The sequence below is a fragment of the Lingula anatina genome, chromosome 1 (assembly GCF_051362555.1).
Source record: "Lingula anatina isolate TDL-2025a chromosome 1, LinAna3.0, whole genome shotgun sequence".
Lineage (NCBI taxonomy): Eukaryota > Metazoa > Brachiopoda > Lingulata > Lingulida > Lingulidae > Lingula > Lingula anatina.
Window position 1 is genome coordinate 50,903,077 of NC_141767.1, and position 26,235 is coordinate 50,929,311.

Consider the following 26,235-nt stretch of genomic DNA (forward strand, 5'->3'; position numbering starts at 1 on the left):
TACAAAAATATACACATTTTAACTTTAAAAAAATTCTGGAACATACTCATTTTGAAAGAGATTATGGGAGACCAAAGTTAAATCACTGACATACCATAGACACTGCAAACGCATTTTGTCCGTAATGCCAATAAAATTAAAACTAATCACCTGATTTCCCTAAACAACCTGTGAGACCTTTTCGAAGAGCACTTCAGCTAAATTAACTCCATCACGTGTCACTCAAAAGGGAAAATAAAGCTCTTTACAGACAAATTCCCTTCATGTAACAACCCACCTGGTTTAGGAACAATAAAATAATGCAGGTCTGAGCAGGAGTCATTGCTTGTACCAGCTAAGGAAGTGGAACAGACTTTGACACTCCAGTTTCCTGGTGTCAGCTTGCCTTTTGCCCTGTAGCCACCAATTTCTCTGTACTTCTTGTGTGGAATACAAGGGCTTTTCACCTCTTCAGGTTGCTATTATAAGGAAGAAGTAAAAGCGTCAACAAAATTTCTCTAGCAAAAATTCTCTCTTAAACTGTAAACTATATATAAAACTGGTATTTTTTTTACTTGTGGTATATATACATAATTCAAAAGAGAAACATAAAGGAGACATACCAGCACATTTTGATATGTGATTGTGTATGTTAGCAAAACACCATTAGGGGTTGGAGGGTCAGACCACAGAAATAACACCTCCTGGGAACTGTTCACCACCACTTTCACAGAATCCACACGATCTGCCATCCCTGGAAAGAAGGAAAAGTACTTTATAATATGCTTACATCGAAGTTGCTGATCCCAGTGTATCCTAGATTTAATGCAGCTTTAATCAAAGCTGTTCAGCTACAATAAAAAATGCTGTTAAGTTACAAATTTCAAAATAACAGGAACAAAGTGAGTCTTGAGAAACATTGGAATTTCATTTTCATCGTTTATCGTTTATTTGCAAGGAAACCGAGGTAAAAGCCTGTTTTCACTTACTTGATGCCCTGGTTCTCTTATTAGCAATAGCTTTACTGCTGCATAACTTTTTTCTGGTCGTTTCATCATATTCTTGACATGCAATTATCTGTAAAAAATCACATTAATTTACATCTTAATGAAAAACAGTTATCAACCATCAAATAATATACAAATCCTGCAGGGTCTATATTTGTATAAAACTCTGTGAAAGCCATCAACTAAACCTCCCACAACACAAACTTCAGACAAATTTGACTCACCTCAATCCTGTAGAAGGTGAAATGTTTCAGATTTGGTAGTACAATCCTCGTGCCCCCGTATACAGTAGATGTCTTGTAGACTGCATCTGTGTGGTTGTGAGGCACCACAGTGCTAGAACTAGTTGGGGAAACAGATGTCACATCCTCTGATGTTTCATTGGTTGGTGGAAGCTGGTCTGAATTCCTTGGAAAAGTCCTTTCAAATTCTCTTTTATGGCGTCTTGAAATTTTATTGAGTGGATATTCATTTTCTTTGCCCATATTTTCATTAAGCTCCCTTTTGACTTCTTCGAGCAACTTTTCTAATTTTTCTAGTTCTTTCTTTTTGTAACCTAAATCATCCTTTTCAATTTGGTCTCTAACATAGCGCTGATGAGTTTCTCTTTTCAGTCTCTTTGTTGTCTCTTCAGTCTCATTCACTTCATTTTGATTCTCGGGCCTAAAAAACAAGAATATGTACTTTTTAAATATCTGTTAGCTACCAAAGAAACCTGCTTACAAAGCACCATCAATTTAGCTTCAGCATACAACTATGACAAACAAACCTAATAACACGCTTTTCTTTTTACAAATAATAAAAATACTTAAAGAATAAGTTTACAATTTATAACAATTGACAAAAAGCAAAACAATTATCATTAAAATACAATTCAAGCATGGATACTGTATCATCATACCTTTTTATATACACCGCACCATGTAAGAAGTTCTCAAATTCAATTTGCATGTTTCGATTGCGTTCATCCTCTTTTGTAGCCTTTTCTGACTTGGGACAAGCACAGCAAGTTTCTCTGTCACAAACACCAGTGATGTTGGGTTTCTTTTCCTGTTCTGTCTCTTTTTCATTTGTAGTGACATCCAAATGCTGTGCTTGTAATGCTGAAAAATTATAAGAGCTTATTTGTTTGCAAACTAGGAATATTTGGCACTAGTCCTGCTGGATTATTGATGCTGTAGAAGCAGTGCTTGTGTTGGAGTGCTGGGCCATGATTTACTACTACTGTGATACAATGTTCTTTACAATGGGTGTTAGGTACCCACTCCTAAGAAATGTCCGCCAGCCAAGTTTATAAGATACTTACTGTCTATGCAGTAATTCCTGTCATCGTATTCCTCCTTGTTGATCTCTGCTATTGTCCAATAGACCATGTAATGTGTAACATTGCCATTAGGTTTGTTTGGCGGTTTCCATGTAACTGTCAGTTCCCCCTCCATGGTGGCTTCCACTTCAACATCAACTGCCGGTGTAGGAGCTGAAACCAATTATGCATTGATAATTAACCAACATCAGGGGATAATTAAACAGAAATGCTCTCACACACAAATCTTCTGGAGAGTGCGATGAATTTTTGTAAAATTGGAAAAAAATATTACCTTGCTGCAATTTTACTAAAATTTTGCACAATTTCAATAAAAACATGCAAGAAATAAATGATGTGACTGTAATATCAACCTAAATCTAAAAGCATGCATGCGCGCGTGCGTGTGCAGGTACACTACACTGGGTAACAACAATGGGTTATCATCTTTGAAAATCTGTCAAATTATTCCTGGGTATTTTGATGTTACTTACAGTCTGGTCTTGTGGTGAAGTACATAATATTACTAATGGCTCCTTTATCTGCCACAGCAATGGTATAAGTCTGTACATAGACAGCATATAAGGTCCACGGCTTCAGGGGAAAAAGGTATTCCATCAACTGGGACTGCATATCATTCAAATTAGGTTCTCTTTCTTTAGTCATCCAGCTGAAACAATGAACAGTATTACAGTTAGGCACTTTTTTTTATGTTGCCATTGTTTTTGCTCATCATATGGGTCTAATAATAGTCAATCTAATGTGACAATGCTGTTGTTTTCTCCATTAACTTCAAACAGTGCACTTGTCTAAAATATCAAAAAATTAACTCTCATGTTAAAACTTACACATCATCACTGCAGGCATCCCTGCCACTAAGAATGCTCACATTCTTCTCAGACCTGTAAAAAAGATAATTAAATATAAATATATATAAAATTAAATATTAATATAATCAATAATTTTTTGATAATTTCGATACAAGCACTTTCCAGGACCACATATATCATTCTAAAAATACAAAGGCACTAAAGTTAAATGAAATTTAATTCTATTATGGAACAATTTAGTCTACTTGAGATGTCACATCTCCCTTGTGAAACTTCAAGAGATGCACTGTCTCAACTAGACTAAATGTTAAGCCCAGTAACAGATTAAAAAATTAACTTAAAAAAAAATACAACAGGATGGTAAATCTATATCCTATTATACAAAAGTGCTAGTAACAAACAATAACATTAGTTTAACATAGGTCAAAGTGAAATTAAGCACCATTTTAGAACATCAGAAGAGAAAATGCCTTCAAAAATAGTATGCCTAAAGTTTCAGGCCTACCATATAATTACCTATAAAAACTAGCATACTGTCACAAACTTCTAGAGAACAATATCCTTAATCACAATCATTTAAAATCAGAGTTACCAGCTGTTACTTTAAGAGATATATATATGTATATTGCCCAAACAGTTTACTCACGTTTCTCTATAGTTGATGACGTAGGATAAAAGTGTGCGTGGATCACTAGGCTTGAAGTTATCAAATTTTATGACAGCTGCCACAGTTGCTGTTTTAACTAACTCAATAGCCATACGCTGGACAGAGCCTAGGTAAGTTTGCAATTAATAAGGCACAGCATTATCCACTGATCATGCTAGCGATGACATTGCACAGAATAGGGAATATGTCAATTTTAATGCAATATTACATAATGTTTAACTGAATTATCAATCCAATTCTTCATTATATAATAATATTAATCTAAAAAAATAAAAACATTATTAGAACATTTTAATACAAGTATCAGAAAAAAGCATCATGAATTAAAATATCCCTGGATATCAAGTGATCATTCCTTTTTGCTACTTACATGTAGCCTGATCTCCATTAGAACTTAACGAAATGTCCACCTCATCCATGGAGACATTGGTGCCAAATGTGATGGAATCCTTCAACTCATTGATCTTACTTAGACACAGCCGTCTGTTGAAGTGGAAGAACATTTTTCCTTTGTCCACAGTCAATTTTGGATGAAGAGTTGTATTCCATATTTCACGGAGGTTCTGGTTGTCCAGAATGTAGAGGGCATACCTACACATAATGAACAGACTGGTTAGAGCAAATTAAGGGGAATGAGTTCAATCTAACATGACAAAATATGAATCATAACAAGACAAAAAGGTTTGTACACTTACAATATTTTAAAAAACTTACTTATCATTCTTTAGTGTGTTTCCTCTTATTCTTTTCAAGCTTCTCAGAATATCAAGAGAGTACAAGGCATAGGAATGGGAAACCTGCAGTGATCCTGTTATTTCCTCTATCATCCCTAGGCCCTCTTCCAAATATGTGGCTATATTTTCTGTAAACAGAAAATCTCTTTTAAGCATAACAGACTAATTTCACCATATCACGGATTTGATTGGACTATTGTATTCAAGATTGTTTTCTTTAGAAATTGCAGGCAGTATATCTAATTTATTACAATATATGTATTCAGGATTTTCCTTAGAAAATGCAGACAGTATATCTAATTTATTATTTTCTTTTAATATCTCTATTTGTGACATCATAAGAGGTTTTTAGGACTACTCTCTGCTATATTCTTTCCACAATTTCATTGATTTTCTTTTTACAATATTTCTTTAACAAGTTGGAGTTTCAAGCACTTACTTCCACCCATGACATTTAAAGTGAGATCTCCATTTATAATAGTACATCCTTTAAGTCTCTCAGCATCTGACACACTGTTCACTCCAGCCTGTGTACATTCTGAAATAGCATAAAGTAATTTTCATTATTCTTTCAGCAAATACATATGATAGTCATAACTAATTTGAATTCCTATACTTTTTGTCAACTATGGTGCCAAAGCAAAGGATTTTAAGTTCTGGGGTTTCACAAGATCAAACAGTTAAATTAATACTGCTTAAGTATGTTCTCATCAGTTGTTTGACCAAGGTTTTGACTAAGAGCCATAATTAATCATTTATTAGTACAGTTTGTTTTTATTATAAATCTCATCACCTCTGATAACAACACCACAAAAATTGGAAAGAATTCTCTTACCTTTAGGACACTTCCCTGGACATTGTATACACCTGTAGGGATCCTGCGGGTCGGTTATAAAACCAACAGGACATTCACGTATGCATTTCCCATCATGCATTTTCCAATTTATTTTACGTATACCGTAACGGTCTCCAAAGCTCTTACACTCATATATATTGATGCACCGCCTGCCTTCATACTGAAATGAGATGAATAAGTAACATGAAAATTCTCTTGGTGATTTTCAATATATTGCCCTGAACTTAGTATTAGGTAATCCTTCAATGTTTACTAGAGGAGCAGAACAAAACAAAGATCCTAATCTTTAAAGTGATTCATCAGTAACTGAGAGGGGATATACAAGCTGAAATGGCCTTAACATTTTCCTTGGCAATCACCAAATTTGACTTGCATTATTAATGACTCAGCAAAAATTGTACTAGAAAATGTTTAATAAACAAGGCAGCAAAGCTGTCAAATGTACAGACAAAAAGCAGAAAATAATAATTCACAAAATAGAATACTGTCAATTCTGATGCAATAATACATTATACTTAACTGCAAAGTCAACTTCAAATTTTAATTATGCACAACAGGTAATACCGATGAAAGTAAAGCATAAGGTTTCAGGCCCATGAGAGTTAAAGTACACACTTAGAAAATGCCAGATTGAGAAAAATGAAAATTTTACAAAAAAAAAAAAAAGCATTAAACCAATAAAAATGATAATCCAATAGAGCTGGTTTTCTTATTTGATCTGTATGTCAAGAAGAGTAAGTGACATGATTTTTCTTTAATGGTCACTATGAAGGCAGTGCCTAAATTGGGATTTCTTCAAATTTGATGCAATATTACATAATGCATAACAGCATAATGGCCATCAATTATTAATAATAAACACTTATTTACAAGAAAAGGTATAACTTCACCCAAAATTAACCGATCAAGCTTATTTTCGAACTCAATCCGTATTTCAGTAAGACTGATAACTCATGTGAATTTCAAGACAATTGGCCAATCGATTTTCCTTGAAATGTGTTATCGGTGCTGCATACATGCTGAAAAAATTAAAAAATAGCATAACTTCCATAAAAATGGCCCGATCACGCTGATTTTTGAACTTGACCTGCGTATTATGAATACTCATCAGTTCTGTTTCAAGCCAAAAGGTAAAACGGTTTTTCACTTATCGTGTTATCGGTGAAAGTGCATGGCGACGACGACGATGACGACAGACGCAGGTGACACCTATATGACATGTTTAAAGCACTTTCCTGTCAAAAGACAATAGGTCGCGCCATGCTTTATTTTGTGTAAAGTCACGTCATCCACGCACCAGTGCACAGGGTTAATTACTCGTGCTTTAAGCCAGATAAAACCTTCGCCTCGCCAATTATCTGCTCAATTTCGTGTAAAGCTCAGCGCCTTGTACTTTATCTATACCATAAAAACATGTACTGACGAACAGAGGCACACTTTAAGAAGTCACGGCTCACTGGACTGCACTGGACTGGTATTACAATGGCACCAATTTAAAATGATTTACCTCTAGTAAGCCTTGGCCACATTTGGCTACACAGGTGCCTCTTATGTTGACATGTTTGCATGCAGCACACTGGTGAAGAGCGCTACCATTGCAGGTCCCCAGGCACTCCCGATGACAACACTTGGGTTGGTTGGAGCCGGGTGGGTAGTAACAGGCATCACGGCAATTATCTGGGCAGACTAAAAGAAAAAATAATTACTGTTTAGTCAAGAAATCTGAAACCAGATTGTGTTAAAAGAAAAATTCAGATATTGAGTTTATGTTTATGCCTTGTATGGGGAAAAATAACTGTTTTTTTTCTTCCTTTCTTCCATACTGCATTAAAATGCAAAATAAACACATTAGATTTTTAGGGCCAGAATATGCAATAATGCCAAATGATACTTAAAAACTCCTTCTAAAACTCTTACTTGCTTTATTCTCATTCTCTTGTGTTTTCTAAAATTGCTTCAAAGGCAAAAGAAAACAATACCATGTTTTCCAGTCAATCCCATCATCTCAGTATGTAGAAATTCAAGTCTTTTGTGTTTTCTCTACTGATTAAATTTGGGTGAAGGCTTAAAGATGCATACAAAGTCAATTTTTTGTCACAAAAACCAACCAAATGCCAGCATATAGTTTCAAGTAGTATAACTAAGAGAATTACCAAAAGGCATTGTTTAATTTTACCCGAAAATGATGTTTGAACAGATTTTTCTGCCGGCATTCTAAGCTGTATGTCAATGGGGCAGGAAAGTAGGTCACGGAAGTAGGTTAAATTTACAACCATAAATTTAAAAAAGGAGCAGTCTAAAGGTCTTTTATGGCTGATAGAGTGATCTATTCAGTTTATCCCTTGACATGTCGAATTTATATGAGTCATATGAGAATCTAGTAGAAGTGGTTTACATGTGTTACTTGGAATCCACACTCCACCGATGCTCGGTTCGTATGTACCTTTAATAAAAAAGAAATCTGAGAAATGATTTACTGTTTCAAAAATGTGCTGCCTTATTGCCTTGGAAGTATGATAAATTATCCCACCAGCACCGTGGTTTCTGTTTTAACAAGTTGTATCAATCTTATTGTGCATTCCTGCTAAAAATGTGAGGAATATAATGGATTGCTTGTTGACAACTGTAGTTTGCTTTCTGCTTTTACTGCTGTTGGCTGTAGCAGAAGAATATGCTTATTTTTCAAAAAAAAAAAAAAAAAAAAAAAAAAAAAAAAACATTTGATAACCCCATTGGCTAACTGAGAAAAGTTGTAAACATATCCGTGGGCTATACAGGGTGTAGTTTATAAGTTAAAAGAAAAAAAGGATGCTGTCCTTAAGGGATTCATTTTCCAACAAACTACCTTGAAATGCTTACATCAAAATAATTGTAATGATTTAAATTAAATCCTCTTTATGCTACCAAAAATTTGACATTTCATTAAAAAAAGAAAAAAGAGAAATGAATGTTTCAATTAACGCTACTTTAGTCCTTCCTGCTACACTTTTAAGAATGCCCTTCCTTCGCATAACATTCAACAAGACATGCGTATGCATACTAATAACATACCCTTTGCTTTTATATAACAGAAATATTCTGATCAGGAAATATTGTGGCTGTTATTCCTTCTCCAACATTACATAAAGACAATATTATTACATTGTTTTTATGTAACAAGTCATGGCACACACACACATGCGCACACATGCAATGATAATGTGCAGTTCACACCCACAACATTCAGAGATCAATAACACTTCACCTATTAAGCCCTTGTTTGCATTACCCTTAACATATTTCTACCTTGACCTACAATGCATTCACAAGACTTAATATTCTGTCTGTTTTCAGAAAAACAAGTCACTGCTGACATCTGGTGGCCAAATTAATATGCCTGCAGCAATCATGAATCGATATACTATTTCATCTACCTTGATTTTCTAAATCAGGTGTTCATTGAAATTAAGTGACAATCCATTAAATAAATTTAACTACAACTCTTTGTTTAGTAAATCAAGTTAACAAACATTAATATCATATGGTTAAACTCAATGATGCCAAACCTTAGATTATATAACTGATGACATTTTGATGTTTGTGACAGGTATGACAAACAGCCGTATACATCTTCTTACCTGCTCACTACTACAGAATGCACTAGATATTAGTGTTCATCTTGAAGGTTCTCTTTGTTACCAAACTCATTATAAAGTAAATATTCAAAAGTAAATAAATTACAAACAAAAATGACTATTCACAGACCACATCTTTTGTAGAGTTAATATTTTTTTTAACATCAAGAAATAACCTAGGGCACTTACAGGTAATTGTTTTCAACTCATTACTCATCCAAAACTGCTGTAAATTTTGTGTTTAATTTCCCTACTCAATTATCATCTACCAGTTAATTAAAAAGTCCCAAATGAAACATTTACTGCCAAAGGCAAATACTCAGTAATAGGCAATCCAAGGATCAAAATAATTGTGCTTTCATGTGTGAGCATAAAAAATGTTGCTGTATGTCAGAGGGACAATGTGTTAGTTTTTGCCCCAAAAAAGGAAAAAATTCCTGACATCCAAATGTTTTAAGTACTAACTGAGCATCGTTCTATAATTTTTTTTTCTATTTTTATTTTAAAGATAACATTTTTCTCCACTTGGCTTAATTCAAATGAACAGACACATGCACCAAATCTAATTTTGGGCAGGGTGATCATTTCAGAAGGGAGCCTCCCGAGTGTCTTTGGACAGTAACAGTGGCTACATTACATGGAAATGGGGATATATATAAGGCAATGACAATGTGAAATGGTGCCCCTTTAACACATATGATACCCATGCCTCATAAGCGATAATTGCCATTTGCTATCACGAGCTTTAGATGTGGGAGCACGACTGCCCAAATTTACAACTTGAACCATGAATTAAGTGCCTGAATGTAAAATAAGTAGCTACGAGCATGGTATCAGAGTGCACAAAAGATTTGACCAGCTTACATCCGAGTCTCTGATTGTACACTTAAAGGGGTTCTTTTCCTCAACCCAGGACTATTTTCAATATGGTGGAAGACAGCGATTTAGACCTGTCAGAGATTCCTTGTCAAAAAAGAGTGATGTTTTCTCCTTTTTCTACTTCTTTGACAAAAGAGAAAGGAGTCTTGCCACCTATTCATTATGATACATAAAAAGTCTCAAAACAAAGAAAAAACTAGTTTCAGACCTGTTCGACTTAGGGACATATCCCAATCTCCCTATTCAGACTAAAGATCTCCTGATCTATTACCAATCTATCTTTCCTTTCGTTAAAATGTGCAATGTTTCTAAGACCTGATTCTGAAAATGCAAGCTATTTACTAATACCATATCAGAGACCTTTTTCATAAAAAAAATTTAAGTTGAAAGATTTTTGTCTTTAAGTTAATATGTGAAATAAGATCCAGATGACAAAAAGATTACTAGTAATTAAAATGAACCCGTGAATGATAGCACAAGTTCCTTAACTATCTCATCTAAAAGTGTCCAGTCTCACATTTAGGTAAAGCATCTGCCATTAAAGGAATGAATGCCACTTGCATCAAAACATACCAAATGTTTCACCACTCTTTTCTCCATGTCAACAAGCTAACTCATGGCATGTACTAAAAAACCCAAGCTTAATGGGGGAAAAAAAAAAGGAAATTAATTAGTTACCTGAAAAATGGCACATCTGAGTACAACATTATGTCCAGAGAGGTGCGGCCACCTCGAGCGTATACACCAAAAATTTATTTTCAACTAAAAAATTTGAAAGAAATACAAGGGTATATCACTTTAAGATTTTGATCACTTCTGATCAAAATAAGACTTATATGATGCAAATTTAGAAAATATTATCTAATTTTAGCTAATTTTTTTTCCAATTAACAAATATTCTTAGAAATACTGTTTCATAGCTGTTTTATTTTTTTCAAAGGTCTGATGTTACTTTAGTAGTTATTATGTGATAGGGTTCTGGAATAAATATTATGTGACATTGTCTACAGCAACAGTTGCAATAAAGGGGTTACTAATAGAAAGTACTGGGGTGGGTTTCACAAAGGATTTAGCATGAAAATTGGTCTAAACTTTTAGACCAAAATTTTAGCCTACTTTGACTAAAGATAAATCAGTAGTAGGCCAATAAATGAAACACTGCAACAGTTTATAACAAATAAAAAAATCATTCCCATGGTCCCTCATGTACCAATGATAACAGTTAACATGAATGAATTCTGCACTCTGGAAATAGATCCTGACAGGAGTGTCCCTTGTTAAGTTCCAGGAAATTGGTACTATCTTCAGCAGGATGTCCATTGAAATGGTAATCTATCGACAAGAAAAGAGCCGAGTGCTTGCTAATCATTTTATCAAGTTTTATTGTTTTAGCTAGGTGATGAGACTACCTTTAAACCCCCGCAATTTTCCATCAAACTATCATTACGGTAATATGCCAAACAATTCGACCAAGATTAATTAATTAATTTCATGGAAATGTCAGTTTGGTCGAATTGATTAAAATACAGCAAATGGAAACCTTTGATATCGTCGGATTGTTAGGGGTATCTGCCAAAACGTCCATCTTTCCGGAAGTATTGCATTTTACCGGAAGTGTTACGCAAGATAAGCCGCAATTTTCGCCTAACACGTGTTTCAGGCTTGTTTTATCCTCCTTTTAAAATCTTATTTTGCTGTGTACAATATGTGCTAACATTACTTAACATTAAAAAAGACGACAATAATAATTTCTAATTATATATTTCCCTCACCTACGATCATTTTCATGATGCGCTTCAAGAGTGGGACGGGTATTTCCCCAGAGGCGGGTGTTGTAAACAAAGGCCGGTCACTTATATTTGAAACCGGTAGCTTTAGTAGACTTAAACTAGTTATGTGATCTACGTTCGCCCTATTTGTATTTTAATATGACAACTGAAATCAACCGAATTGAAATTTTTTACCAGTCTGAGATCAGTTGTTTTCAACCCGCAAGGCTTGCTCAGCGTCGAGGCATAGATGTACTTCCGAAGAAAATTCAATCACCCGTATCAAAGAATACCAACTGGCACTCAAACGGAATTCAGTGTAACTTCAAATTACTTATAAGTATTTTATTTAAAAAGCATGTCATATTAAAACATATTGAGAAAAGGCAAAATACGGAGCCTACCTGTGCCGATAGACATACAGTAGGCCTATCTTGCTGGCACTCTTCCGATTTTCTTACTTATATACTCTCGCTGTGCACAAACCACGGTGCATATTGAAAACCCCACTGATACAACCCGAACGTAAAATAAGCATTTAATTGCCATAATTTTCACAAAACAAGTGCATTTATAATTTGACGCGAGAATTGAGCACATGCAGAAATGAGACAGGTCTTAACTGGTCTGGTCCAGCATAGCGCAAACCACATGTTAATGAAGACGGTCCCATTTTGGGGGAGGGGGGTCACAGGAATGGAGTTCTTCGTGGATTACGCTAAATATCATCAACATTTCATGCATCTGGGGAAATAAAAAGTGACTCACAGGTAACGTAAATATCCAGTGGAACTCTCTATGAAGCTCTCATGGAGTTAAGGAAGACGTCATTTTTATTGTTGACAAATCAGTTACCCATGTAGGTGAACAGCTACACGTATTCGTCAGATTTTGACAGCGCGTGGTATTTGGCGCCAAGAAGTCTGGGCGGTCGATCCCGCTGATCTTTCGGTCGATTGAAGTAAATGTAAGATCTTGCGGTGTTGACTTCAAGAATGTTTCTCCATCTGCATATATATATTTCAATCAAACTTGAAAATAAATTGCTTATTCTTTCCAAACTTTTTATTGCTAGCAAACGCTACATATGGTCTTTATGAAGGTGTTTTTGACGTATTCTAACCACTGTCGATATTTGGTTTCATCCAGAATGGACCTTTTTTAAACCCCCCCCCCCCCCACCTTCCCCAGTTACGGGCGTGATGAATCAGTCAGCGAGGGCAAGTCTGCTTAATTAGCACAAATTGTATGTCTATAACACTATTTTGTCATCTGGGACAAAGGAAATGACAGGTACGTCATGCTTCCAGATTAGATCTTCACTTAATAGTTTCTTCCTCATTGACGAGAGCTATTGAAAGGACAACAATTGACAAAGGGCCCGGCATGCAGCATCTATATGACTGGCTTGAAAATTTACCGAGTCTTGCCGACGATGTGGTCGAACAATCGGAACAAGTAAAAAATTCTGTCGCATGATTTTGACGTATGGACTAAATGTTTGAGCCCAGAAAAATTAATTTTATAAAATAATTTTTATGGTCGGATTGACTGGGCCCGTCGAAATGCTTGGCACATTACCGTATGACATTTTATGAAAGTAAAAAGGAACAAGTTAAAATTATTAATTATATTTCATAATGCTACTAGTTAGTTGAAGACATTGTGTGCGAGTAAAATAATTGATGAGTGATTTTGATATTAATAAAACACATTTTTTTATATAAAAAAACAAGACAGCTTCAAGCCTTGGGAGTGAAAAGTATCTTTCAGAAATCCATGGAGATACCTTATTTTATAGTCTATGATTACTTATTTCAGTTTAAGTGCCCCTTAAATCATAGGCAAGGCCATTAAAAACCTTGTTTACTCCACAGGAATAGTTGTAAATTTTTATCAAAACTATCCCTTTGCTAAAACAAATGGTGAAATAATATATAACAAAGTACCCTACATATTGGGTTTACCTTGATGTGGAACTATTAAACATAGCCTAATCTAAATGAATCTAAGCTTATTGGTACATTACCAAATAACCACATAGCACCTGCAAAATAACAGACATAGTTTCCAGCAAATTTTTGAAGATTTATTATGAACTAGATCAGTTCCCACATGGAAAATTTTAACTTTGTTGATTTTTTTCTGATAACAACGCTAACTTATCTGGATGGGTATCTTGTGTTTCATAAAAAATACATTCAAGAAATATTATTTACAAAAATAAGGTCAGAATCTTTTTGTCAGTAAGATATTAAATCATCATAAATGTTTAAATCTGACATATAAATTGAAAATCTTCACCTACTTTTTTGACAATCTCTCTTGGTCCAACAGTGCTTCACAACTTTTCCATCATTCTCTTCTGTAGGACACCGGCCAGGGCAGTCAGCTTCTGCTGGACAATTGTCGCTGGTTGGATTATTTCTGAAGTGGTGAATTCCATTTGGGGCTATTTTGTTCCAGTCTACAGTCTTTAAAAAACAAAGCTTTGGATTGTCTTCAAAACGTACTGCACCTCTGGTGATGGTAGTTAGACTAACAAGCCCTACCTCTTCCAGTCCAAACATTTCATATCCAACCAGAGCATAGTCAAAAAATAATTTCTTCCCACGGATGACAGTTAAATTTGGAAAAATATTTCTTAATGTCCTCATTCCATTCACTCTGTAGAGTAATACATAGTCTGTCACTTCTACTAGCTTTGGAAAATGCAACTTTTCGAAATCTTCTGGATTTCCATCAATCAGTAAAATCTGCAAGTATCCCTCTATGACTGTACAGTTTTCTAGACTCTTTTGGAACATGGACACATTGTTGCGAATATCAACACTCTTGCAGACTGAAAAAAAGTGGAAAAAGGATATATATATTTTTCTTAAAATAATTTTAATAAAAAATTGAATATCATTCGAAACAGCTTTATCATATCATGAGACACAGCAGAGTTTCATAATTTAATTTTTATTTCTAAAAAGATGATTAATTTATTTTATCTACCATTATTATTAATATTATTATTATTATTATTCTTTTTTTTTTTTTTTTGCCAACAATGTTCTTTACATGTATACCAAGATACAAAACATACATGAGTAATGGAACACTGGCAACATGGCAAACAAACAACAAAACAATTGCCTTGTAATGGTTACTTTACTTTTCAGGTGGTTACCAAACACTACGAAGCTATCAAGTAATACTAAGGTGCCATTAAAAAATTTTCACCTGAGAGTTAAGTTGCCATTTGGAGCCCATGACTTTAATGCAACTAATTTCAGTTTTACTTGATTGCAAAAGGAAAACAATGATTCAAATTACTTAAAAATAACACCCATTAATTCTTACTAGCAAACAAGCCTCTAAGGAAGCAGTGTTGTGGCTACATAAAGATGCATCAGTGGGTCCTCTGAGCACCAGTTATCTACATTTTATATGGAAATGGGGAAATATGGAACACATAAACACACACTGAAAAGATTTTCAAAAATATGTCCAGAACTGAATAACATTTAACAAATCTTTAATGAGCTGCTTCCTATGTGACCAAATGAATATCTGTGATGCTGAAGCATTGTTTACAGTACAGAAATGAGAAAGAAACCCCTTTTTTCCAGTCAAGGCCAATGCTATGACCCATATTTCTGTGACATGATTATTAACAGATAAACCAAAAACTGTTATCTATGAAAGTTACAAACATGTGAAATCTGATCAAATATTTCCAATCTATCCCTTTTGTAAACAGCCCTACACATGTGGATATATAATCAATTCCAGTGCTCATTATTGATCACAATGCAACAGACAGGTTTCAATATTAAAAACATGGTACAGGTGGAAAAGAGTTTCCGTGGTCTTGAGAATCTATAATGCTGCGAACCTTATCAGAAGAATGAAAAGATTCAAGAACATAGCAGACCTTGGTATACCGAGCAAACTTAACAGGAGAAAAAAAAAAAAAAAAAAAAAAAAAAAAAAAACTGAACCACCAGAGGTAACCTGTGGAGAATCCATGTAAGGACTATTTCATTCCACAATGTTATGACTTTTATGGAGAAGGCAGAATGATTAACTCAGATATTCATTATTGTATAATATGCCAACCGTAACTGATAACACTAGAGGTAATCCCCTTACACTACACGTGAAATAGGATATTCATTGTCCATTATTAAAGAATGAGATCAAATTTTGTGAATCTAAAAATGTATATTGAATATTACTGTTACATGCACTTCAGTAAAAATTGTCATCTCTAAGCAGAATGATGATAAAAAAGGCCTTTGAGACCACCAAATACCACTTATTAATAGGCATAGGGAAGGGATGGGTGGGTGGGTCAAAATACCAGACATCTATATCAGAGTTTTGACCATAACATCACCTAGTGGTCAGATATCAAGCTGATGATTACCATCACCAATGGTGACTGCAAGTTTATTTTCAGTAAAATTTTCACTGCTTTTGTTTGGAGATTTTCACACATCCCATACTACACCTCCCAAGCTGGAACCTCTTCTTTTGATAAACATGTTATTTTTAGCTAAATGCTTGTTTAAGTGTTTAGAAGACATTTTTAGTGCTAAGAAAAATCACCATGCTATTATTCTGTGTCAGGCACATGATCTGCAAATGATCTGGGTCATTCACCAAGGAAAGTTGCCCTCAGTAAAGAGGTTAAATGCATAATACAACCCTCATAAAAAAACAGATATCTACACTGGCACAGTACCACTTATTTGTCATCATAATAATATTATTGGTTTTGTTTTTCCCCATGTGTAGATTTATTTTTGTGTGAAATGAAACCTTTAAAAATTTCAATAAAATAAATACTTTAAAATTTCATCTCTGAAAGTTTTTATATAAAATTGCAGACTGACTGGAAAATTTAACTTTTGCTTAAAGACACATAAACTTTCTCATCTTTTTGTTTTAAATGATTTAGATTAAAAATTTCACCTTCACCTCCCAAGGGTAGTAATAATAAACAATATATATTAAAGTTGGTTTTGCTTGTATATTATATCATAGTTACTTGATGCCGTATCCTTTCAACTACAACAAATCAATATAAACCATTGACAACAAGAAACAACAGTTCGATATCTACACAATTAAATAAACATTTATGGTCAACAAGCTCAAATGATTCACTTATTTTGTCTCTGGTATTCCACTGGCAATTCATGTTATTTTTCATGAAATAGATTATCTTTCAACATTTGTTTCATGCTTCAAACCCTTGCTCTCAACAGATGTATTCACTGGTGCAGATTGTACAGAAACAATCCACCATATGACATGTGATGAATTGGATCAACAAAAAATCAATACTATGGTTGTAGTATTTTAATTTTCCTGGACTTGTTCATATTCATATAGGTAAAACCTCAGTCAAAATCAGTAAGATAATTTTGGTGAATTTTGATTTTTTTTTAGGTTCATCCTCCCTTCCATTGTATGCATACTGAATATTACATGTATTATCCCTACAATATTATTACTGCAGGTCTGACTTTACTGCATAAACAGCCCTCTAACTAGGCAACATTTAATTTTTGTTAGGTTTGTCATCTTTGCTATAAATAAAGAGCTGACTGATCTTTATGGATCATTATTTCACAAACTACGACTAATCTTATGGTTTAGAGGCAGATAGCATGCAGAGAAAACTATAACCAACCTAAAAATGTTGTCATAGCAACAAATAATCTTCAATGACACAACAGCACTTTCACAGAGGCCTCCCTAGTCTTAAGAATTTCATATTTAAGATCAATACAGTATATGCAGATCATCAAGAGTTTACCATACATAAAAGTGGCATGGCCATAAGCAAGCAAAAGATTTGTTTCATACCAATCAGATTTGTTATTTTGTTTTTCAATGAATTCTTGCGACCTTGGATAGAGGCATATAGATATAAATAAGTATAACACTTATAGCATGTCAAAAGCCAGAAAGCTGGTGACAGGGTACCTGAAGGCAATGCTATGCCTAATTTATCTTATATTCAAGTAACCTGCCCACTTAAACTGCAAAACATAGGCTATTCCTAGGGCTTTTTGTCATATGAAAAGAAAATTCAAATTTCTGATTAAAAAAAAAACATTATAACTTTCATATTTAAGATAATTGAAATCTACTGAAAGCTTATAATAGTTAACAAGCTAAAAGAATCCTCTAATAAACTTTATATCTATTCTTCTACAGACTGTCATATTACATGATCAATCTATACTTGGAGCTTACCTAAGTGAAAAAGTTGTGTATAATATATTCAATTTTTTAACATGGTTTTCTGGATTTATAGCCAAAACAATTACCTGTTGACTGGCATGTGTCCAGACAAAGCAACATGAATATTTTTGACATAATACTGCTATATTTGCTGCTTCCACCTCCTTTACCAGTATATTTCAACTACACAATGTAAACAAAATACATCAACATACATTTTTCAGGTTAAAGTGTCCTAAAAGCACCCTGAGCAATATGTGAATTAGGCACTGTGCTTATGAATGCATTCTAATGTCTGTGCCCATTGCCTAACTGCATTTTCAAAATGCTAAAGTCATAAAAACATCTGATGCATGTTCAGATCATTAAATCTTCAGGTACCTTAATCATTTCTAGCAGTCCTCATCTGCATAATGTGCACAGTCTCCACTAAATGATAAAAAAACAAGTATAAATAAACAAGTATAATCTCTTGTTTTTAATGATGCCCACACAATTGGACAGAATTTATTATCAAGCACTAGGCAACATTCTGTTCTCCTTGCACTAGTAAGTCTCTGATCTCTAATGAGGCATGTCGGCCATAGTAAATGATAAATGTGCATAGTCTCCATCTGTTACATCCAGAACTGATATTTTCCCTGTCATGACCTCATAGGGTGAATGCTAGAGGTTCAGACTAGGGTGCAAACAGGTGCTTTACAGTGCCACACTATAATCTGCTCATTATTTCACTAATTTACTCACTCATTGTAGACAAGAGCAACGAGTAACTGTCAGTTTATCACAGTGAAACCATAGCTTCAATAATCTTGTTAATATCATCCTCAAAATTCTTTAAGGCTTATTGGTTAAAAAATGCAATTTTCTTCTAAAGTTATATATAGAATGTATGGCTGTCGGACTGCAAGCTTGTGCAAAATATACAGTTAATGATTTAGTGAACTGATAACTTACACTCATGGAGTAAATATCCAAGCTATACGCCACTGACACAATTGTTTTATACCACCATCTACATAAAACTGTTTTCAGCCTGACCTTTTACAAAGACCATGATTTAAGGCCAGAATTGAACCTAAACACCATTTCCAGTACATGTTTATTAATGTCCTAACCAATTATTCACCAACCTTTTTTTATTCTTATGCCACGTGGATATCTGCCTACACGTAAAAAATGGTCAAGGTAAAAAAAATTAATGTAACAAATGATTGGCCAAATTATATCCAATTTGTTATTTATTATCGTCCAAAATTTTATTTGTAAAACACACAGGTTATGCAGTTATGACACCAGACATGATTCGACCAGTTTTGGGTTTCCTGTAACCAATGCTGTCCCAATGCCAGCACAAAAGGCACAAATTATACACTAATATTATATAGTACTGATAGTGTACTTTTATAAATATTAAGAGGCATTTTCAAGACTATTTTTGTTTAAGCACAAATTTATTGTGTGTGTGTGTGTGTGTGTGTGTGTGTGTGTGTGTGTGTATATATATAAGGGATATCGACTGACCAGTGGTAAAACAAAAGTGTTTTAAAGTATGTACAATTCCAGTGCATTAAAAACAAAAAAATGGAAAAGTTACAAACTCTGCTATTTTCAACTATAAGCAGGCTGTATTAATATATCTTCCTAATTTCTTGTAGCTTTGTTTATATACTAGTACTTATTCAACTGGGCCTAGCAGGTTGGTATGTATGTCAAGCATACCTGATACTCCAGACTGTTAAAAAAGGAATAACCTTTCTTTTTCTTTACTGTACCACTGCAATTTTGATATCCAAATGCCTTGAAGCATTCTTTATTTCTGGTCATTTAAGCTGCTTCCCAGCCAAATAATGACTTTTCCAAAGGGCTAGTCAGTCTGACATAATTTTCTAAGCCAGATGATTAAACCTGGTCAAATTAAATTTAGTCATCCATGCTAGATAAACTGATCATTCACACCACTTAAATGTGTAGTCATCTACTAAAGGCTACAGGAAAATTGCCAATGCCTGCACAGGCTACAAAATTTAATTCCACAAATATAATTAATGCCGATTGAACAGTACAAAAACTTAACAGCCACTCTTAATAGTTAATGAAAGTAATTAAACAAGCAGCAAAGCAGTAAAATGTACAGACACAGAAGGGAATAATGATGCACAAAATGAGTTATTGGACAGGCTCCACAAATTGCAACTAACAAGAGGTATCTATTTTTTTTTTGTTCCAGGTTACAGAGAAATTTAGTTTCAACATCTAATGGCTGCTTCTCTAGTGAAAATGTACTGAATGACCCCAAACTAAGGACAATGAAAGATGACCCCAAGTGTAACTTCTCACCATAATACCAAAGCAAATTGGCACAAACAATTTTTTTCTCACAGAAAATTGATTTTTTTTTTTAAACAAAATTTTGATCCATTTGACCTTGAAATATAGATCAAAGGTCAAATCTAAGGTCATTTACAAAATCTCCACATATGACTTTTGGCCAGACTTCTATTGTTACTTTTACCATAATTCCTTCTGTTTGGGAAGTATTTAGCATTATGCTGGAAAAAAAAAATCGAAAAAAAAAAATTGATTACTTCTGTAAGTTTGAAGACAAAAGGCATATCTGTTTTCCTTACAATGTGTTATTTGTACTGCATTCAATATAATATATGCTGAAAAAAAAACTGAATAGCTTTTGGAAAAAGGTCCATTCAAACAGTTAATCGAAATTGGCCTGCATTTTACTAATATAACAGTTTTTGACTTATCATGTTATCTCTGAAAGTGCATGGCAATACCTACGCTGACAGTGGCGACAGATGCAGGTGATGGCTATATGTACAGACACTGTATGTCTGTACATAAAAAGACAATGCTTTGACTTATTTGGCAGTATATCTTTTAACACAGCAATTGTCACAAAAGATAGTGACAATAAAACAGTTTACAGTAACCTAATAACTCCTTAAAATAAATTTTAATTTTCAATGAATTTTTAAATGCTGCAACAATAAACTTTCTCTTTTGAATCCAGTCTGAACCAACCAAATACATACCATCTCTGATTGTGGTGTACATTTCTGCAGGTGAATGTTTTTATCGTGTCTGTGTTTACTTATCCACTAAACACAGCAAAATACAGTGTACAAGTGCAAAGATTACAGATAAAGTTACCTGGCTGTTGACTGAAAGAAACAAACTATGATTGATTTGTAGGATTTTTCAGTCATGTTTTTTATTCATGTAAATGTGCGACTTCCTGACTGACTGACTGATATCTTTTCAATAAATCATTAGCATAGAATGAAAAGTATGAGCTACTCAAAAAAATATATTACTGTCGCATGCTTTAAATGTGTCATTCTTACATGTGATACATGGGAAAAGGGCTGAAAACTTGTTTTGTAATGCTGAATATACACCAAACACTTAAATGTGAATTCCTCAGGCTACCACAATCAACCAAAAAAGGATGTGGTTTCTTTTTAATCTATATTCTTCAATGTATACATAAAAGTGACTGAAGGAAAAACACTTATAGCACAAGGTCACAGAAAAAAACACTGTTTCTTACCATCAAAGTGACAAAGTAAGGAAATTTTGTTTACAAGTCAAACTCCCAATGTTAACCAAACAATTTGTTTCCTAGGACTTGAGTATATAGCAACAGGCATTTCATATTACTCAATAATGAACAACTTCATGGACAAAGGGTACAAACTAGACATTGGCTAGACAATTTCTAGAACCTAACATTTAAAAGACCATGGTGACTCTTGTATAAAGAGACCAAAGAACTTTCCAGGACAACCTTTATTTAGAATGACAAAACTTGATCAAGGACTTTTAATTATTGCCTAAGGGAATACCTCAACTTATGAATAAGTTTGCTATGATATCAACTACATGGACATTGACTGTTCACTAAAGACAAAGCACCAAACATCACTTAATTCATTTGCCCGTTATTTGTTTAGTATTTTCTTTTTTGATCTCTGTCTTACCAAGGAATGCTTATATTACAATTCAAAATATATAGTGTGGTTAATACTAAAATAATATTGAACTCAAATTTTTTCCACATCAGACAACGATGAAAAAAAACCAATTATTATTCATTTCTGTAACCAAATTTTATGCTTAAAAGTAAGAGCACACACATATATGGGCCCCATGAATAGTTTTCCTATCCTTTCAAGTCATCTTTTCACCCACATTCTTAATCAATACAGGAAATTCAGCTTAATTATTTATCTATTACAAAATCCCAATTTCCATGTGAAAAAATTTCACTGAAAACAGATTTCCAATTTCCTTTTTTTTCCAAAACAAAGCCATAAATCATACAAAAATACTCCATACAGTACAGCTTTTGGAAATTTTATCCGAATTAAAAATATTATGATTTAAAAGTGGCTACATTATGTAATAAGACATATTATAGGAATTGTGACTTTTGTTGGGTTATGCGGGAGCCATTCAGAATGGATTTAAATTGATGACTTACAATGATATGCCTTACAAGGTGAAAAACAAAGTATATTCATATATATATTATGTGTTTAATAATTATGAAAAGTGAGAACAAAATTCTGCCAAAATTAACAAAATTCATGAGTAATCGTTAGCTTAACCAACTGAAACCTGTGAAAATTAAAATAATACAAATTTGCAGCTGTCATTTCAAATGTTTTTCCAAATAAAATTCAGGAACCTGAAGTAACTACAAACAGCAGACAAACACCAAAAATTGCTCTGGCCAACCCGTCAATAGCATAAATGAGTGGCTACCACTTCCCAACTTTGACCAATTGGGAAAACCTCAAGGTCATTTTTCAGTACCCCCCCCCCCCCCACCGTACAAAAGACACAAAGAACTATACAGATAATAACCATCACTGGCTCTGTTTTAACAATATTATCCTGACAAAAGGTAAAAACAACAATGATAATCATCAATGCAAAATACATATTAATCTTTATTGGTTCCCTACTTTTCCCTTTGAAACTTTGCATCCTGACAGATTAAATCATCAGACACATAGTCCATGTTTACAGGACATACAAGGCTTTGGCCTTAATAATTCTAATTATCCTGGTTGGTGATGGCTCTCCTGTGAACTTTTATCTAGAACCGCCGCCCTGACCCAGGGCTATGTAGCAGTAACAAACAAGACCATTACCTTCACGCTACTGTGAGAAAGACCCGCCCACCTCCAGCACATTGCTACACTGGACCAGGACTGGGACTCACGAGAGTTCTGAGTTCAATAATCAAGATAGTGGCCATATTTCTTCAGTATAATCATACGTCTAGACCTACCAATATACACTATAGAGCCCTTTTTGAAGTAAAAGTCAGGGTAGCTTTAGATAATAATCTCAACCAACTCTTTTGTTATAATTTCAATCAAAATAAACTGCTCAATATTTCCAAATCGTACACACAAAAACAGATTGTTCTATATCAAACACAAAAATAATTAAATAAAAATGTTCAAATTAATGGTTCTGTCACTACAAAGTAAAATTTCAAGTTTACACTATTTTTCAATCGCCAGCGTCCACCATGAACAGACAACACAGACCACCAAATAACAATACAGGCTTCCTTCAATTAACCAGTCAATACTGATGACATAAACACAATCAGAAGCAATTCTACCTCAAGTGATGTTGAACAGACATCAGTCAACTAAGTTATATAGTTGAAATCAATATTCAGTACTAAGTAGGAGACTATTCAGATAGTTAAAAAAAAGATATATACATATATAAAAGATAATAATAACAATATAGGAGGGTGGGGGCTTTCAAAGTTTCTTCTCTTTTCCTTGCTAAATACATGATCTGTTCATACAATGTATTTTTTTTTTTGTATTTATGAAATGAAATTATTTCCTAATATTCATATTGAAATGTTTTGTGTAAAAATTATAAACTTAAGCAAAAGTTATATGTAAAAGAGATATGCCATCTATACAACTGCAAAATTATTTGTAAAAACACTGAAATTGAAAGCAGCTTACATAAAGCTAATTAATCAAAATAAAATATTGCATAACAGAGATATGAAATTTGACCTTTAAAATTTTTTTTGAGTTTTATTTGGGGATCAAGGCTTATGCAACATAACTATCCTGAGAAATTCAGAAGACTTTCATCTATAATACTACTACAGAGATATATCTATCTACAAAAAGAAAAAAAAAGAAAAAAAAAATCACTATTATAACATCATTTCAATTTCAGACCATCTTATTTATAAACACATAAATACCTAGTGATAAGTGAATAATCATAGTATACATCTCTTGATGCCTCACATACTAAATCATTATTCAAGATTCAAACTGATAAAAATATGGAATTCAATATATTTTTATAACATTCTAAAATTACAAGGTGAAACACAACAAACAGGTCAAACAGTGAAAATTAAAGAGGCAATTTCATTCCTAATGAAGGGAATACAACACTTACTGTCTTATCCTATTGACAAAGTTGAAGAGGGATTGCTACTCATATAAACTCTGATGCTACCCCAAGATCCTTGAAACCACCCAAACTTTTTTCAATCAATATCTATGAAAAACTCATTGCTCTTTTTGGTATTAAAACATACTGTAACTTCAAATCAGACTGCTTTATTTGTCCAAGCATTTTTATCATTTTCTAGTATCTTGTATAAGGAATAAATTGCCGTTCTGTCAAGGATAACGCAGTTAGACAGGAAACACATTTTTATAGTGTTTTGAATGAAAGTGAAGTTGACATTAGGCATTATGAGAGAAAGCCTGCTCTACTTGAAGTAAAGGTGCGAAAGGTGACAAAAATATGTGAAATGTGTTAATGGCTTTAAAGATTAATACACCTAGAAATCTACTGATTTGATAATTAGCTTCAATCAACAACAAAATGTAAGGATCAACACGTATATATAGGTGCTAGCCTAAACAAAAATATCCTTTTAACACTGATTACACCTGAACCCATAATTTTTTTTTAAATGAAAACATGATCTAAACACTTACTGAAAAACACAATGCCTTCAAATCCACACATAGATCATTCAGGGGATAATTTACAAAGAGTTATTTAATCATTAATCATAACAGTGAGTTTGGTGTATTTTAAGTTTTCTAAGACACACTGAAGAAGAGGTGACTATCAGCCCAACCACAAGCAACAAGAACTTCTTCAGAACCTAAATTGGCAACTCAAAGAAAAAAATTCTAATATATCACATTCAAAAGGGGTAAAGAAAACAAAATTAGCATTCAGAGAGGTATGCATGCAAAATACGTTAAGCCAATTTAGATTCTGGTAAAAGGTAAGTTTCTGACACTTACAACCGAATTCAGACATCTGCATGACTGTAATGAAAAAGTATATGATTGCACACAGATGATATTTATAATCAACACATATCTTAAATGGGAAAGGACAGTAAGTATATGTGGCCTTTAAATGCTATGCAAACAATATCAATACCTTTACATGTGCCAATGCATCTGTTAAGTGGCAGGGGATGGACAAAAGCACAATGTTAGTATGACCATTGCAACTGTCAAAATTTCTTTTTGATGCCCAACAATGAATTTTGGAGTAGATAAATAGCAGAGTGAAATTTATTGGTAACACAAGGAAACTTCATTGGCTGAGAAGCCTCTGTATTATACCAAATATCACAGTCTCAATCGTAAAAAACTACGTTTTTTAAAATCTAGGTTTTGATTTAAGGCATTGTCCTCTGTAACTGTATATGTCTTGAATGATTATTGTGGAAAAATCTTGTCAAAGAACAGCATAGTCGTCAGTACAGTTATAACATTTCATCTTTAAAATAATGGGCATGGATTTCTCAACTTTAAAGCAGACAGATATGGTCATAGAAAATGAGTATCTGGCTGTGCATACACAAAGCATGGTTGTAATTAAAATAACCAAATAAGTATGAAGATCATTCAATTGAATTAACATACCACTGTGCGATCATCTGTACATTTGGTATTTAAATGGTAACCTTTTAATCTACCAATGGCTTCAAGTATATTTACCACTACAACTTACTTTCTTCGTCTTTTGAAGAAACCGAAGAACTTATCACCACCAGTAACAAGCAATTCAGTAAGTTTTTATACATGATCGTTCCAATTAACTTGATTAAGTCCTTGCTTAACTGGTACAGAGTGTATGCATTTCCACGGTACTCTCATTGTCTGTGTCAGTTCGTCAGCCTACATGGCGGTCTTTTCTTTCCATAGTTCTGGAAAAAATATTTAAAGCAGCATAAATAAAATAATATGCCCATGTCAGGAGATAAACGATACCATCAAACCGGTAATGATCAGGCT

The 26,235-nt window shown here is 33.7% G+C and overlaps 1 protein-coding gene across 2 annotated transcripts in view; it reads right to left on the reverse strand.

Annotated features, from left to right (window-relative positions):
• Positions 1–26,235, reverse strand: part of LOC106153706 (insulin-like peptide receptor) — a 33,505-nt gene that overhangs the window by 7,014 nt on the left and 256 nt on the right. The window contains exons 2-18 of one of the 2 annotated variants that reach the window (XM_013527738.3): positions 25,952–26,147; positions 25,231–25,254; positions 13,947–14,480; positions 6,884–7,062; positions 5,356–5,536; positions 4,960–5,058; positions 4,501–4,648; positions 4,157–4,377; positions 3,766–3,892; positions 3,138–3,191; positions 2,784–2,959; positions 2,293–2,463; positions 1,888–2,089; positions 1,211–1,649; positions 969–1,056; positions 603–733; positions 278–458 (exon numbers count right to left, since the gene is read on the reverse strand). In XM_013527738.3, the coding sequence (XP_013383192.2) occupies positions 278–458; positions 603–733; positions 969–1,056; positions 1,211–1,649; positions 1,888–2,089; positions 2,293–2,463; positions 2,784–2,959; positions 3,138–3,191; positions 3,766–3,892; positions 4,157–4,377; positions 4,501–4,648; positions 4,960–5,058; positions 5,356–5,536; positions 6,884–7,062; positions 13,947–14,480; positions 25,231–25,254; positions 25,952–26,024 (3,028 nt within the window). In that variant the 5' untranslated portion in view covers positions 26,025–26,147. The remainder of the gene's footprint in view (positions 1–277; positions 459–602; positions 734–968; positions 1,057–1,210; positions 1,650–1,887; positions 2,090–2,292; positions 2,464–2,783; positions 2,960–3,137; positions 3,192–3,765; positions 3,893–4,156; positions 4,378–4,500; positions 4,649–4,959; positions 5,059–5,355; positions 5,537–6,883; positions 7,063–13,946; positions 14,481–25,230; positions 25,255–25,951; positions 26,148–26,235) is intronic. The other variant, XM_013527739.3, reaches the window with a different exon arrangement.